This window comes from Galeopterus variegatus, unplaced genomic scaffold (assembly GCF_000696425.1).
Source record: "Galeopterus variegatus unplaced genomic scaffold, G_variegatus-3.0.2 Scaffold2452, whole genome shotgun sequence".
NCBI classification, from domain to species: Eukaryota; Metazoa; Chordata; class Mammalia; order Dermoptera; family Cynocephalidae; genus Galeopterus; species Galeopterus variegatus.
The window spans coordinates 281,613-298,111 of NW_007728563.1; the positions used below are offsets into that span (position 1 = coordinate 281,613).

General features: G+C 35.6%; 1 protein-coding gene across 7 annotated transcripts in view; it reads left to right on the plus strand.

The window, feature by feature from the left end:
• The window catches only part of KIAA1731 (KIAA1731 ortholog), a 62,833-nt gene that overhangs the window by 16,353 nt on the left and 29,981 nt on the right, over positions 1-16,499 (plus strand). For 6 of the 7 annotated variants that reach the window (XR_551151.1, XR_551152.1, XM_008581751.1 and 3 more), the window contains exons 1-4: positions 8,223-8,330; positions 11,669-11,852; positions 12,068-12,235; positions 14,559-14,777. Coding sequence is in view for 5 of the 7 variants with exons in the window: in XM_008581751.1 (XP_008579973.1) it covers positions 8,265-8,330; positions 11,669-11,852; positions 12,068-12,235; positions 14,559-14,777 (637 nt within the window). In the remaining 2 variants the exon portion in view is untranslated. Of the gene's footprint in view, positions 1-3,352; positions 3,449-8,189; positions 8,331-11,668; positions 11,853-12,067; positions 12,236-14,558; positions 14,778-16,499 lie in introns of those variants that run through there. The other variant, XM_008581755.1, reaches the window with a different exon arrangement.

Consider the following 16,499-nt stretch of genomic DNA (forward strand, 5'->3'; position numbering starts at 1 on the left):
GTCGTCTCTGCTGACTTACTTGGCCTTTGTTGTCTCAGGCTGCTTGCTGGACCCCGCAGCACGGCTTGGGCACTCTCAGGAATCTTCTTTTGTGACGGCCCCAAAACCTCGAATCTGTAGTTGCTTTTTCATCGTTTTAGGTTAGTTGTTCAAAGATTTATTCGTTTTTTGTTGCTCTTGTAAATGCAAATAGTACTCTGGTCACAGCGTACACTTCTCAGGGTCGCGCTGTCTCCTGGCACGGCCGCTCCAGACCTGTCGCCATCTTGAGTCCCCACAAGAGGCTTTTTGAGTGAGAACCCTCCTGCACCACTGGTTTCCTTTCACTGACTCGATTATATTCTTATTTGACTAAAAAACATTGTTTTAGAAAGAGGTTCATTACCCAAGCCTATAAAGGTGTTTGGGAAAGAGCAGTATGTCTGAATATGCTGAATGTTTGGCATGGGAGGGAGGAAAAGGATTTTGGTCTGGGAAAGGCTAGGTTGTGGGGTATTTGGGGATCAGGGAAGTGGTCCATGTAAGGACCTTGTGTCATATACACAGGATGTTGGTGCATCTGTATCACAATTCCTCCAAGCAGATAAAAATATGAATGCTGAAAAGCCTGGGAAAATGAATCTAGACTATTTAGTCTTCTCAAACCAAGAAGGTTTTTCCTTAAATAATCCAAGAAAATAACATTATTTTTGTGAACTAAAATCTTATTAGAGAGCTCTTTTTTTTTTTTTTTTTCTCCCTTTTTGTCTTTTTTTCGTGTCCGGCAACGGATCGCAACCCTCGGCGCCGTGCCCGCACTTCGTTCAGCCAGTGAGCAGGAACCGGTCTGTATGTGGGATCTGAACCCTCGGCGGGAGCGCCACCGCGCTCCCAAACGGTGCACTGTAGCAGTGCGCCACTGGGCCGTCCCTTATTAGAGAGCTCTTTACATGGTAAAAAGAATGGATACTTATTGCATATTTATTAGATTTTAGTTGTACTGGGTTTTTTATTCATATCTCATTTAATCACCACAATAACACTGCAAGGTAAATATTATCCCCATTTCATAAGTGAGGAAAACTGAAAGTCACAGGTTAAGTAGCCTGACCAGTCATTTAATACATAAATGAGAGAACTAGAGTTTATATCAAGGTCTGTCTGACTCTATAAAGCTGATGAACTTTCTACTGTGACACTTAGCTTCCCATGAATACTGCCTCAGGGTTCACTCTCACTGTTCAAGTAAACTATTCAGACACCAGAGTCTATAAATGTAAACAACCATAATCTTTTCGTAGGACTGTTAAAAGATAAAGCTTGTATTGAAAACCCCCATAAAGATTTCTCATATCTCTAACATCTTACATAGTATGTTTTACATTTTTTTTTTTTTTTAAAGATGACCGGTAAGGGGATCTTAAGCCTTGACCTGGTGTTGTCAGCACCATGCTCTCCCAAGTGAGGCAAACCGGCCATCCCTATATAGGGATCTGAACCCTTGGCCTTGGTGTTATCAGCACCACGCTCTCCCAAGTGAGCCATGGGCTGGCCCTAGTATATTATACATTTTAGAAACATTACTTTGTCTTTTTTGCAATGCCTTCCAAGATAGTTTACCAGATGCAGGAGAAATTGCCTTTGTTTCATTTATAGTCATGAGACTTCTTCCATTAGTTGGATGACATTTTTCTTTTTCTTTACTGCATGAAAGTGCTGGTTTTGGCCTGTATCTGGGTAGATAAGGGCAGAAGCTAGAGAGAACACATTAGGAAGTAGAACTGAATGATTTTAAATCATCAACAGTTCATCTCAATTCTGCCAGCCTACGGACTGACTTGAATAAACACTTAAGTGAAATTCACTGGAAATCATGTTATAATTGGTAAGGATTACTAGTAATTTAAATCTCGAACTGTGACCCCAATTTTGGGGGCAATCCCAAATTCAATATACATAATTGCCTTTATTCTGGAATTACTGGTATTTGATGAGAATGTAATGGCTGTACATTGGTCACCTGGGGGGCTTTTTAAAAATATTAGTGCCAGGCTCCTTCTCCAAAGATTCTAATTTTAATTGGTTTGATGTGGGGCCAAGACAACAGCAGAGTAGTTTTTAAACTACTCTGCACTAGTCAGACTTCATTTTCAGTTGGTTTTCCTTAATCCAACCTTCTTGCCTTCTTTATTCTTATTTTCTTACTGTTTCTTCTTTGCTTTTTGAGTCCTTCTCATCTTTCCACACTCTAACATTAAAGCCAAATCTTTGATTAATTCTAATCCTATCATTTAAACTTTCTTCCAAGGTTGTGTTGAATTTAAGATATCAGTGTTACCACTTTGCAATTTTATAAGTGCTTTCTAATACATTAATTGATTCCCACAATAATTGTCAGAATGATAACATGATATAGACATAGCTATGTACCTACTTTTCTTGAGAAAGCTAAGGGACTAAGAAGTTAAGGAACGTTAAGGTTTCACATCTAGTATACAGTACAGAAGAGACTCAACAGAAATGTTAGCATTTCTTTGTGAATATTTCTTTCATCATGTTATATATAAAATGTATGTTTTATTATTTAGTTCATGTCTAATTACTAGAAATTCTAGTTATTAGAACTGTTACTTTGAGCTCCTTGAAGGCAGGGGCCATTATTTTACTTTTTAATATTCACAATGCCTAGCATAATGTTTAACACATAGTGGGGACTTAAGAAATTCCTTGTTTAGTTGTTTTAATTATACATCAGTGCATAATAAATTGTGATGGACTGAATCTGCTTTTATGACAAAATATAGGAAATGGAGTAGGAAAAGTGGTTTACTTTCATCCTCGTGAAAGTTGTTTTGTTCTAGAAAAAGTGTAATTTAAATATTGACTAGTGTTTTAGGACCAAACCTCAAAACACATCGTTAAACATTGAGAAAAGAAGTAAGGCTAGAATGAACTACAGTACAACTTTTGTGGTTAGATATAGAATAAGACATAATACTGCATGCTATTTTCCTATAAATATAGTGAAGTACTTATAATTTGATTTGACATGCCCTGTAAGCACTTTTATATTCAGGAGATTTAAAGATGAAATGTCTCTCTGAAAAACTTAGAAACTGAGATGAATAAAAGACACTAATTACATTAAAGACATCTGGAAGATGTTTTGAAGTACTTGTGAATCTGCTAATTTTGTTAAATTTTGATATAATTTAACTCTGAAAAAAAGAGATTTATTTCAGTATGAACAGATTTTTAGCTTATCTCAGATGAGGAGAACTGATTAAAATGCTAAATTTTGGGGGGTACTGGATTCAGCTTTAAATGACAATTAATGCTTTTAACCTATCTGTTTTCATGTTTCATTTTTCAGAACCTTGAAGCAAAGAGAATTTCTGCAGTTAACACCACTAGTTCTACCTATCATCATCTTTGCACTTTTGTGAATAGAGAGATGGATACAAAGCAGGTGATTGACTTATTGTTTATTCCATACCCTTACTTGATTATTTCTGTGTTCATTGAATTATAAATCAGTTCTGTGTATGGTGTTCCCAGATTTCAAAATTCGAACAATTCTACAAACCATTGTAGGGTAATAGTGATATCAGAAATCTTTTAAATATGTTTTGAATTTTCATGTCAAGTACAGTTGACTATTTAAATGGCTATATTTTAAAATACATTTTTTTATGTTTTTATTATAAAATAATATGTGCTCTTTGTGAAAAATTTGGAGCTGTACATATAACCATAAACTATAGGGAAAGCACTAACAATTCCATCACCAAAGGGTAATATGGGTAATATGGTTAATATTCTAATGAATTCATTGTAGTCTTCACTTATACATAAACATATACACACTTTTCAACAGCTGCTTAATATTTCATCATAGAATTTATTTAACCATTCTCTTATTATTACATTTTTTTGCTTCTGTAAATAATGCAAAGGTTATAATCTTGTACATTTTTAACCACCTCTTTGACTGTATGTAGATTCCTAGAAGAGAAATTATTGATTCCAAACTATGTAGTATTTGATGCAGATCATTAAATTGCCTTTTAAAAGCAGCAGCAACATATGAAAATGACCATCTTACCATACCCTCTGCACAGAATTTTATGGTTAAGAATTATTGCCAGTCTTGAGAGTAACAACAAATGATACATCCTTGTTATTATAATTGCTATTTCTTTGTACTGGTGGGTTTTAATTTTATGTTGGATATATTTGGCTATCAGGAAAATTAATTTTCTCGATATAGCATTCATATGGAGGTTGGAATGCACCAGATACACATTTTGGTTGACTTAATAGCAAGTGTTAAATTCAGTTAAGACCTAAGATAAATATCATTATCATAGAATAAACTTCTAAGAAACAAGAGTAAGTCAGATTTATTTAAAATCATAAAATATTATTACAGTTTTATTATTGTTATAATACAGGAAAAATAACTTCAGTCTATTGCTATCTTGCTCTTATGGTTACTATACTGCGTTTTTGCAGTATTCAGTAGATGTTGCCTTTCAAATAAGATTGATGAAGAAATTTTTTTACCTAGCTCCATAGTACAAGGTACTGCTAATGCTATTAAGTTTTCCTGTATGATAGTAACTAGACGACCTACCTCCTCTTGAATTTCTGGACTTGAAGGTTGGAGCAGTAGTTATAATGCAGTTTTTTGAAAGTGGTCCCACAAGGTAAAGCTTTGTGTACTGATTGAAGAAGATGCTTTGTGAGTATTTTCAGAAACAGATTTCTGACTGTACACAGTTTGTTTGTTTGTTTGTTTGTTTGTTTTAAAAAGATGACCGGTAAGGGGATCTCAACCCTTGGCTTGGTGTTGTCAACACCACGCTCAGCTAGTGAGCCAACCGGCCATCCCTATATAGGATCCGAACCCGTGGCCTTGGTGTTATCAGCACCACACTCTCCCGAGTGAGCCGTGGGCCGGCCCCTGTACACAGTTTTTATTCTAATAGTTTCTTTTATTTACTGCTTCGCTCTATCACTTAGGAAAAATCTGTTCTTATACCTTGTATTTAAAACATGACAAGCAATGTGCTTGGCTTTCAAGATAACAAAATTATCTCTGGATTTTCATCTGCATCTCAGCTTATATCACATGCACAGTATTTTAGCATCTTCTCTAGAGTAGATGATATGATTTCTACAGCAGGTATCATGTAAAAACACACTTGCACTCTGGCATATATGTTTGGGTAGTTTTTTACAACTGCTTTTTTTTTTTTTTTTTTTAATTGGAGGCCAGCTGGTCTGGGGATCTGAACTTTGACTTTGGTGTTGTTTACACTGTGCTCTAACCAACTGAACTAACAGGCCAGCCCCGTTCTTCAGCAGCTTTCTGCAAATAAACTACAGGGAACATTTGAACTGCATGGGTCCACTTATATGCAGATTTTCTTCAGTAAATAATTGGAAAAGTTTAGGTATGTAGTGAATGCATGAATAGTAGGCTATTAGTAGTTAACTTTAAGTAGTTAAGTAGTAATTACTTAACTGCCTAACTGCTACTTAAGTAACAACTTCAAAACATTAAGAGACAGAGTCAAAAGTTATAGTCGGATTTAGGACTGCAGGAATTGGGGGGTAGTCAGTACCCCTAACCCCTACATTGTTCAGGGGTCAACTGTACTTTCATGTGTTCAGTCAACCTTTTTAACATGTAAGAGCTGCTATTGTGTTTTTAAATATCCTGATAAATTAATTCCAAAATCTCTTATATGTCATAAAATTTATCTTTAGCTAAAGAAGAATTATGAAAGTGGCCTGCTGTCCTATTAGAACCAGTGATTCTCTACATTATGTTTTGCTACATCCATTTTCTATACACACAACTAAACAAAACATTGTATACTTGAAAGTCCTACATTGCTCATGGTCTTCATCATGTCTGATCCTTTGTCAATGACAGTTGCGTAACACTTTTTAAAAATGGATTTTCATCCTAAAAATTATTTCTCCAGTCAGATTGACTGTATTGTTTGCTGTGAGACTCAAAAATGTCTGCAGAAAATGGGGCTGAAACAGTTAAATTAATCATCAGCTTACTGTGCTATCATACTTAAAAAGACTTCTGTCCAAATATCCAATGTATAAGATGCAGAGGTATATTTAATGATATCACTTACCATTTTGTGCACTGTAGATTACATCTCTTGAAAAAGTTTTACAGAAGAATAGTCTCTAAAAAAAATTTTTTTGACTGGGATTTATATTTTTTGCAAATTTTACACATCTTTTATCTTCAAATACTGGAAATGGAATCTAACAATTATTTCAACAGGTTTTTGTTTAAATTTTTAATTGCATCGACACAAATCTATAGGGATTGTCTTCCTAAAGCATTGTAAAATCTTTTCTTGGAGTTTGCTTAGTAAGAATAACATTTGTTTGGGGCTCATAATTTTTATTTTCTTCATATTGTTTATGTATTTTATTATATCTGGACTGATGTCTATTAGCATGATGTCTATTATGCTATTTTGAAGTGTTTTCTTCCCTTAAAATTTTGGTTTACCAAAATTGATAGTCTGCTTTTAATTCATCCTCAAGGGATGTGAAGAATTCCTAAACAACTCTTTCTTGACAACCTCATGGCCTAAATGGATTGAAATATTGTTCTTAAAAGTTATTTTATCTAAAGGTATGCGTTTCGGTACACTAAATAATTCTATGGTGATTATAATTTTGATTTAATTTAAACTTTTTTTGTTCTGCCTGCTGTTATTTAGATTTGTATAAATATTTGTTGGCTCAAAGGGGATTTAATATTTTTAATAAACTTGTTTGGACAGTCTACTCTTTCTTAATACATTAACCATTAGTCTGTACCTATTTATCTCACTATTTGAGAATTTTTAATAATTTTACATATGAAGTTAATAGCTTTCATGGGCATCGTTAGTTATTGTTTCTACTGACTGACAGAATTTCAGCATATAAAGTATATTAAGGGGGCCGGCCCGGTGGCACACTGCTACAGTGCGCTGCTTGAGAGCGCGGTGGTGCTCCCGCCGAGGATTCGGATCCCACATACAGACCGGTTCCCGCTCACTGGCTGAGCGAGGGGCGGGCGCAGCACCGAGGGTTGCGATCCCGTTGCCGGTCCCGGTCCGGTACGGGCGCAACACTGAGGGTTGCGGTCCGTTGCCAGACACGAAAAAAGACAAAAAGGAAAAAAAAAAAGTATATTAAAAGATTTTCACTCCTGGTTACATTCAGAATATTTACCTGTACTTTAAAGTGAATGTTAAGATAATAAGAGTAAATCCAGGTTATGTACTCCTCCCCCTCCTTTTTAAAATTACTATTGTTATTTTAATGAGATGTGGTGGCTGACTATACAATGGCATAATCATTGGTTATGTAAAAGATCTAGGATGCCAGAAATTATATTAAAGTAGGTATTATGGCCTGAGGTTAAAGCCAAGCAGCAGATATTAGCTAAAAACCAAATACAATTCTTAGTATTTCCCTAGGTTATTCATATGACTAGATATTTGCGGTTTCTTAACTCCTAGCTTTGTGGGTGTTTACTTTTCAACACTGATGTTTTAATGGAATTTCCTTATTTAAAAAATGATGGGGGAATTTGTTTGGATGAGTATAGCTTAATCTGGTTTGAAATGAACAATTTGTAAAATTTTCTGCTAATATGATCTTTTTCATAGTAAATACATGCTGTTGATAATTGTGGGCATTTAAAAATATAGTCGGCTCTTCATATCCATGAGCTGTATATCTGTGGATTCAACTAACTGCGGGTCAAAAATATTTGAAAATAAAAACTGCATTTGTACTGAATATGTATAGACTATTTTTCCTTTTCATTATTCCCCGAATAATACAGTATAACAACTATTTGCGTAGTATTTTCATTGTGTTAGGTATTATAAGTAATCTAGAGATGACTCAAAGTATACAGCAGAATGTGTATAAGTTTAATGCAAATACTACACCATTTTATATCAGGCACTTGAGCATCCAGGGATTTTGGTATCCAAGAGAGGTCCTGGAACCAATCCCTTATGGATGCCATGGGACAACTGTATAATTCTTCTTACCATTTAATTCTATATTAGTAGAAAACATGACTTTAAAGTTGTTTTGTTTTTTAGTTATTTCTTTTTTTCACACTTTTGGAAAAATTTTCTAAAATGTTATTGATTGTCTGCTAGCCAGGTGCTCATTTGGCAGCTGAAGAAGAAGCTAAACGATTGGAAGAACTACAAAAACAGGCAGCACAAGAGAAAATGGAACAGATTGAAAAGGCTCATGTACGGGGTTTCCAAGCAATGAAAAAGATCCATTTGGCTCAAGTAAGAATTAAATTCTTCCTGTGACCACTACTGATAAACTTACTGGTAGCATTGTAGAACTGGTACATGAATGAACTTAAAGTAAAAGATGTGAAGGGTGTTAAATATAGTCTCTGATTCACGTGATTTCAAGTTTCGCAACTTTCTTTGCCCTCCTGTTTCAAGTTCAGACTAGACTAAGCTATTCTCCCTTACAGTATATCACTATTCTAAAAATTTTACTAATGAATTCATTTAAAGTTTATTATTTTAATCAGTCCAAAAATAACCTGAGAAGAAATTAATCACTTTTTAATTATTTGAATTGCATTTGAGCTCTATAAATTTGAGGATTCAATTCATTAAATATTTATTGAGCAAAGCTCTCTTTGGCTTTGCAGAGTATTGAGTCAAAGGTAAAGGCATGATCCTTGCTTGACTGTCATAAACCTAAAAGAAATAGGGAAAACTGGCTTTATAGTTTTAGCTTCACTTCTGTCATGCTTGTTATTTAGTTAGTGCTTATTCCTGAAACACATTATAAAAATGATTCATCTTGTTAAAATTCTGATTTTGTTTTCTGAATTGACTAATGTTTTTAGATGTTTTAAACACCCATCTTAGAAACTAGTTTTTAAGTACTTCTGTGGGAATTAAATGCTTTTTTTATGGATGTTTATTTGTATGTGGTCATGAGCCACATAACAACATTTTGGTGAACAACAGACTAAATGTACAACAGTGGTCCCATTAGATAATAAGAGCTGTACCATATAGCCTAGGTGTGTAGTAGGTGACGCCATCTAGGTTTGTATAAGTACACCTATGGTGATGGCACAGAGACAAAATTGCTTAACATTGCGTTCCTGAGAATGTGTCCCTGTTGTTAAACGATGCGCAACTGTAGTTCGAACTAAATTATGGCCTTCTCCCTTAAGTTTTTAGCTTTTATAAACTGAGAGTGAATTATGACAAAGATAAATGAATGTCTGAATTTTTATCAGTAATTCTCATCTAAGGCTTAAATGTATAGAAAAAAAACACATGAAAACTAATCATAAATTAAACAGATTCTTATAGTTTTTACTGGTTAAGAAAGTGGGTCAGTCTGCATGGACTTCTCTCTCTTCACTAATAAGTTGTTTGATTTCAGGCAAGTTACTTAACCTCTCTGAGCTCTGTTTCATCATGTGTTTTCTGAGGATTAAATGAGCTTAATGAGTTTAGTAAAACCATTAGAAATGTGCCTGAAATTCTCACAGTAAATGTTAGTGGTAGTGGTCATTATTATAAATAATCCAAGGAGAATAATATGCCAAGTTTTCAGTGAGCCAGAACAGTGTACTTATTCAAATACCTTTGAAGTTAATTTAATGAGATGATTTAAATATTAATATAAATGAAATTAATTTGTTCATAATTTGATTCCTTTTCAGGGCATGGCAAAAAAAATTCATCCCAAATGATGAAATAGTTATAAAGCTTTACAAAAGAATAAGTAATATGTGTATTACTTATTACTTATGTATATTACTTATAAGACAAACATGTTCTTATGCAGGCTTTCTCCATCTTATTGTAAACTTAATGTTTCTTCCATAAAAATGGTCTTCAAAAACTATGCCATCTCAAGAAATTGGTAAAAGGCCACAAAAGATGATTAGATTGTGTAATGTTGAATATACTAATTATCCTGATTTGAACATCACATATTGCACACAGGTGTTGATGTTCAACATTGTACCCCACAGATATATAAATTATGTTTCAATAAATATTTATATTTATATATGAAAGAAAAAACTATGCAATCTCACTGCTAATAGAGGATTTCCTTTTCCCTGTCTGAGCCTTTTTGCTGAAGACCCTATAGTGGCCTGGGACCTTATTTCCTGCTAGTATCTGTTGTAACCAGTATTTGGCCTCTATCTGCCTTTCCATTTCTATCTTTTTTTCTTTAATGATCCTTGTCCTTTATGCCCTAGCTATAATGAACAGTGTACTATTCTCTGATTACGCTATGCCTTCATTCCATACCTTTATGCTGCAGTTGTTCTTTTCGTACATGTACTTATTCTCCTTCACCCACTTTCATCTGGCTAAATTCTTATTCCAAGGAATGAGAGGTTTTGCCTTATCCCCTCTCCTTACCCTCTACCACAAAAATTCGATTAGATAAACTTACTAAAACACTGCTTGAACTTTCATATTAGCCACACTCTTTAAGCTTAAAGAGATATATTCAGGGGGCTGGCCGGTTAGCTCAGTTGGTTAAAGCTCAGCCTTATAACCTTATAACACCAAGGTCACAGGTTCAGATCCCAATAGCAGCTAGCCACCGAAAAAAAAAATAAAAAAGAGTGAGAGAGAGAAATTCAGAACCCCTGTAATCATGGGGATTCATAAGAGTGTGAAGTAACGAGATATTATCTGTTAAGCCATAGTCACTTTGGGTCTTGGTGCTTACCTGAGACAGGTATTTGGAGTACTGGAACAAAGTACATTGCAAGAGTCGTGGCAACTTATACAAGGATTCTTCAAAAAGTTAATGGAAAAATATAATTAAAAGATAATACAGGGGCCGGCCCGGTGGCGCACTGCTACAGTGCGCCGCTTGGGAGTGCAGCAGTGCTCCCGCCGAGGGTTCGGATCCCACATACAGACCGGTTCCCGCTCACTGGCTGAGTGAGGTGCGGGCGCAACACCGAGGGTTGCGATCCCGTTGCCGGTCCCGGTCTGGTACGGGCGCAACACTGAGGGTTGCGATCCGTTGCCGGACACAAAAAAAGAAAAAAAAAAAAGATAATACAAATCTTTCCATGAACTTTTTGAAGATCCCTCATATAGAAAATAACTTCATGACTTTTCTCACAAAGGAAAACCATAACTGGCAGACTTTTGAAGCTTTATGGCCTAACTAGCACTACTCTCTCATAGATAATATTTACTAACATAATACTACCTGTTTGAGATTGTGTCCCTAGCATTTAACATAGTATCTGGCATTCAGCAAATATTTGTTGAATGAATAAATTAGTGTCTTTTTTTTTTTTTTTTTTTGTCCTTTTTGAGACCGGTCACACCGAGCTCAGCCAGCGAGCGCTGTGAGCGCACCGGTCATTCCTATATAGGATCCGAAACTGCGGTGGGAGCGACGCTGCGCTCCCAGCGCCACACTCTCCTGAGTGCGCCACGGGCTCGGCCCTAAATTAGTGTCTTTTTATAGCAGAACAAATGGTAGCAAAGGGGGAGGGAACCTTGGGCCCCATTCCTCATGATTTCCCCACTTTTCCTTTATTGTTAATGTTACTTTCGAAAGTTTGTGACTCTGCTGTCATTAATTCTCTTTATTCTTGAAGAATCAAGAAAAGCTAATGAAAGAACTCAAACAGCTACAACAAGAGGACCTGGCACGTAGGAGACAGACTGTAGCACAAATGCCACCACAACTAGTTGAACTTCCATACAAACGCAGTGAAATGAAAGAAGACTGGCAGAGAGAGCTGGAATTTGCCTTTGAAGATATGTACAATGCAGACAGGAGTAAGATATTTTTGGTAGACTTTCAACAGTGCTTTTAAATGTTTTGGTGGGAAAATGTATTTGTAATGATGAAGCAGTTTTTATTTTGAAATGAGTTCTCAGTTTAAAAGAGACCCAAATATTTTAGACTTGAAACTATGATTGCCTTTAAATTTTTACGATCAAATTCTTTTTAATCATTTTGAAATGTAAACATGTCTCTATATTTCTTTAAGAGGTGAAAGGAAACCTGATTTTGCATCTTGAACCAGAGCCCTTGCCTATAGTGACTGATCAGATCCAAGATGAAGAACTGGACCTTTCAATGGAACAAGAACCTCCAGGTGAAACTGAAAACTTTCAAGTAACAGAAGTAGAAAAAATATATTCTAATGGAACAGAAGGTAAAAACCTTTTCTAAGCTGAATATTATAATATTTTATAGAAAAAAACTCTAATCATTAGCCAACTTTTAGGAAAATCTTGGCTTTCTTAGGTTATTTAGGTTAGATGTTCAATTCCGAATTCATTTGAAAGGTCAGTGTAGAGTTTCATCAAATCGCTAGAGATCCTACCATGTTCATTTACTGCTACGCACTTCATGTATGATGATGAATAGCACAAACTTTGATCTCCTAAACTTCATCTCTGTCTCCAGCATTCTGAACTTTTTCACTTGGTTCTATCTTCCTTCGTGAATGGTACCGCAGTCTGCAGTTACCCAAGCCAGACCAATGGGAATTATATTTAACACTTCTTTTACCTCCACATCTCCTTAAACACCTAATTATCTTCATTTAATTGACCTCATTCTACCCCCCCCCACCCTCCCACCCCCTTCTCTCCTGGTATTGCTTTTGTTTAAAACCACTCAGGTTTTCTTAACTGCACCCTACACTGTGGGTATAGCCCTTGGGGTTCCAACTTTATGTAGGTCTCCTAGGGTGGGGCCTCAAGGTTTTATCCTTGTTTCCTATGCCCACATTGCTCTCCAAACAGAAGTGTAAGGTTACTGTGTTTTGACTTTGGCATAAACTTGGCAGAAGACAGTTTCAGGACTCACTTGCCTTCCTTCCAAGGTTCCCACTTAAACTTCATTTCTGGCCTCTGCAGAATCTTTTATTTTCTTGCCGATCAGCAGTCTCTAAAAAGATATTTTTACTATGTCATCCAGTTTTTTCATTTATTTTCATTGGAGAGTGTCATTCAGATCTCTAGTTTGTCAGAATTGGAAGTCTTGCCTAATCTAAAGGGACAGTTACTCTTTAGCTCCTGCTGACTCCACTTAGGATTACTGGCTTGGTGTTGCCAGGGTTTTTGTTTGTTTGTTTTGTTTTTTAAAGCTAGAAATCCACTTATTTCTTAAATATTTCTTAAATATTTTTAAATATTGCAACTAATTTTTTTCCTAAAGATGAGTAGGTCACAGACTAATGGTGAATAAAAGAATCCAGGCAGAAAAGAATACCTAAGTATATGATTCCATATTTATATGGAGTTTAAAAAATAACAGGCAAAATTAATATGGTCTTGAAGTTAGAATAGTGGTTATCTTTAGGGGTATATTGACTAGGAAGGGGCATGAAGAGAACTTCTAGGTGCTGGAAATGTTCCACATAATGATCTGCATGGTGTTACATACACACGTATGTAAAATTCATTAAACTGTACAATTAAGTTTTGTGTACTTTATTGTTTATAAGTTATAACTCAGTTAGAACATTTTTTTTTTCTTTTTTGTCTTTTTTTTACTGACCAGTAATGGGATTGCAACCCTCGGTGTCGCGCCCGTACCGGGGACCGGCAACGGGATTGCAACCCTCGGTGTCACGCCCGCACTGCGCTCAGCCAGTGAGCGGGAACTGGTCTCCACATGGGATCCGAACCCTCGGCGGGAGCGCCGCCACACTCCCAAGCAGCGCACTCTCCACTGCGCCACCGGGCCGGCCCAGAACATTTTTTTAAAAACATGGGTCAGAGAAAATTAAAGTCTGCCAGTTTTCAACCTCTGTAGATATTCATAAATTTTATTTCTTGATTAAACCAGAAAACTATGTACTTGCATCAGAGTTTTGTCCCATTAGAGAACTGTCAGTATTGTGTTGAGTTTTGGCATTGTGACATCAGCCCATATGGGAGAATGTTTGAAGAAACACCTTGTGAATTTTTTTTTTTTTTCTCTTTATGAAGATAGATGGGAGAAATTTTCCCCAGATAATACCAGGAATAATTTGGGAGCAATTGATTTGCTTTTAGGGTTATAACTAGCAATGTTTTCCTCTGTAGCTTACTAAGAAGTATAGAGCCATATTTGGGACCATTTTCTGGGATATAGAGCCTTACAGCACATATTTCACATGCTAATCTTACCCATAGATTAATTAGTAGGTATGCATTCTGTCATCATTTAGCAAGCAGAATAAACATCTTCCTGATAAATTTTTAAGCTTGAAAGTTGTGTTGCATGCATATTTTTGGAAAACAGTTGCATCTTGGGACCTTTACTATTTAAATTTAAGTTGAAAAAGTTATTCCTGGTTACAAAATAGTGATTGGAGTCAAACAGCATTAATGTATATACTGTTAAATTACAAATCTTGAGGAAAATAAAAATGTGCTTTTTTATTAACTAATGATTATTGCAATAATTAAGGATAAAAGTAGAATAAATTGTCTGGTATATAATAGGTGCTGAATAAGTTTTTTTTCCTTTTTTTTTTCTTTTAGTTCCCTTGGCAATGGAAACCCAAGAGGCCCCTTCAAAAATTCTTTTTAAAAAATTATTAAATAAAATCCGAAGCCAAAAATCTCTCTGGACAGTTAAATCCATGTCTGAGGATGAAAGTGAAATGATTACGACTGTTAATCAAATTGAGAATAAAACACCAACAGTTGAAACGGGAACAATTGCCAGTGAAGAGAGATTATCCTCTGAGCAGGAACAAGGTGGTTCTTTTCAATAGTCTCATAGCATATAAATCCTTTTTAAGTTGTTCAAAAATATGCTCTTTCCTGAAAAATCAAAGAATAGACATGAAAAGGAAGAAAACAACATCCTAAATGTTAAAAACATTAGTGAGTTTCTCTCCAGACCCCTTTCAATGTAGTGTTATTATTCATATGTGTATTAGTTCCAGTGTAATTGATGAATCAAAATTAACCAGTTCCTATTGTTGAGACATTTAAGCTGTTTCTAATTTTTCTTGTTATTTCTTATGCTGCAGTGGGCATCCTCTTAGTGAAGTCTTTGCCCACATCTTTCATTATTTCCTTAGGAAGATCTCTTAAAAGAATTCCTGAATCAAAGGATATGAACATGTTAACAGCTTTTGAGTGTATTATATTGTATATTTATTTTACATTCCCATCAGAGATTTGGTTTCCTGTTAACTTAAAAATTGTTTTTTTGTTCCATAAATAGGCTATTAAATATATTTCCAGAAATTACAAAGATTATACCACCAGTATCTCCTTGAATTATATGTAAACAAATGAGAATCATGAAGGTTTAACTCCTTTTTGACTCATTTTGTTTTATCTTTTGGATTCTTTTAAAGATGTGATTGGATTTGTATGGAAATGTTTTGCTATCAGGCTTTTTTGAGATATGACTTATATTCTGTCTTTGGATTTTGGATTTTAAGTACAGCAAGAAGCCTTCTTGAAATATTTTCTTTACTTGGCCTCTTGACACCACCCTCTCTTTTTTTCCCACTTCACTGGTTCCTCCTTCATGGTTTCCTTTGCAGTTATTGCATCTCCACAACCACTAACCATTGCCACTAGAGCTCGTACCTCAAATTTTCTCTTTGTATCAAAACTCCCTAGTTGGTCTCTAATTTCACTTTACATTATCATCTGTGTACTGATGTTCCCCAAGTATATTTCTAGGGTCGGCCTCCCCTTTAAACTCAACTCATTTATTTAACTGTCTATTTGACCTCTTTCCTTGTATATCTAATACTTGCAACATCTTAAATTTGTCCCACAATGAACTCTGATATTCGCTCTCCTCTACACCTGTTTTTCCTACAGTCTTTTAATTCCCTTGCTCAAGGCAAAAAGCTTACATTCTGATTCCCTTCTTTCATATCCTACATTCAAATTATCAGCAAATCTAGTTGGTCCTACCCTCAAAATACATCCAAAGCCCAACCATTTCTCATCACCTACCATCCTAGTTTTAGCTATGTTCATTTTCTAGTGGAGATTTTTGTAATAGCCTGCTGTCTCTAGCTTTTGACCTCTGCTGTAGTCTGTTCACAGTATGGTACTGTTAAAACACAAGTCAGCTCATGCTAGTCCTCTGGGTGAAGCCCTCCAATAACTACCAGTTTAACTCTGTAAAAACCAAAGTGCTTACAGTGGCTTCAAAGCCTTATATGATCTGCACACATACCCCACAACCACTACTCTTACCCTCACTATCTCTCTGACTTCATTTTCGACTACACCTCCCCCCAACCACTGAACTGCAGCCCTGGCTTTCTTACTGTTCCTCAAACAGAGCAAACGTGATTCATGTGGTCATTGCAATGGCTTGTCTTTTTGGCCATAATTCTCTCTTCTTGGATATTTCTATGGCTTACTCCTTCACTTCCTTTATTTGTTTGCTCCACCATCACTTTTTCAGCAAGGCCTTCTGTGACTACAATATGTAAAATGGCA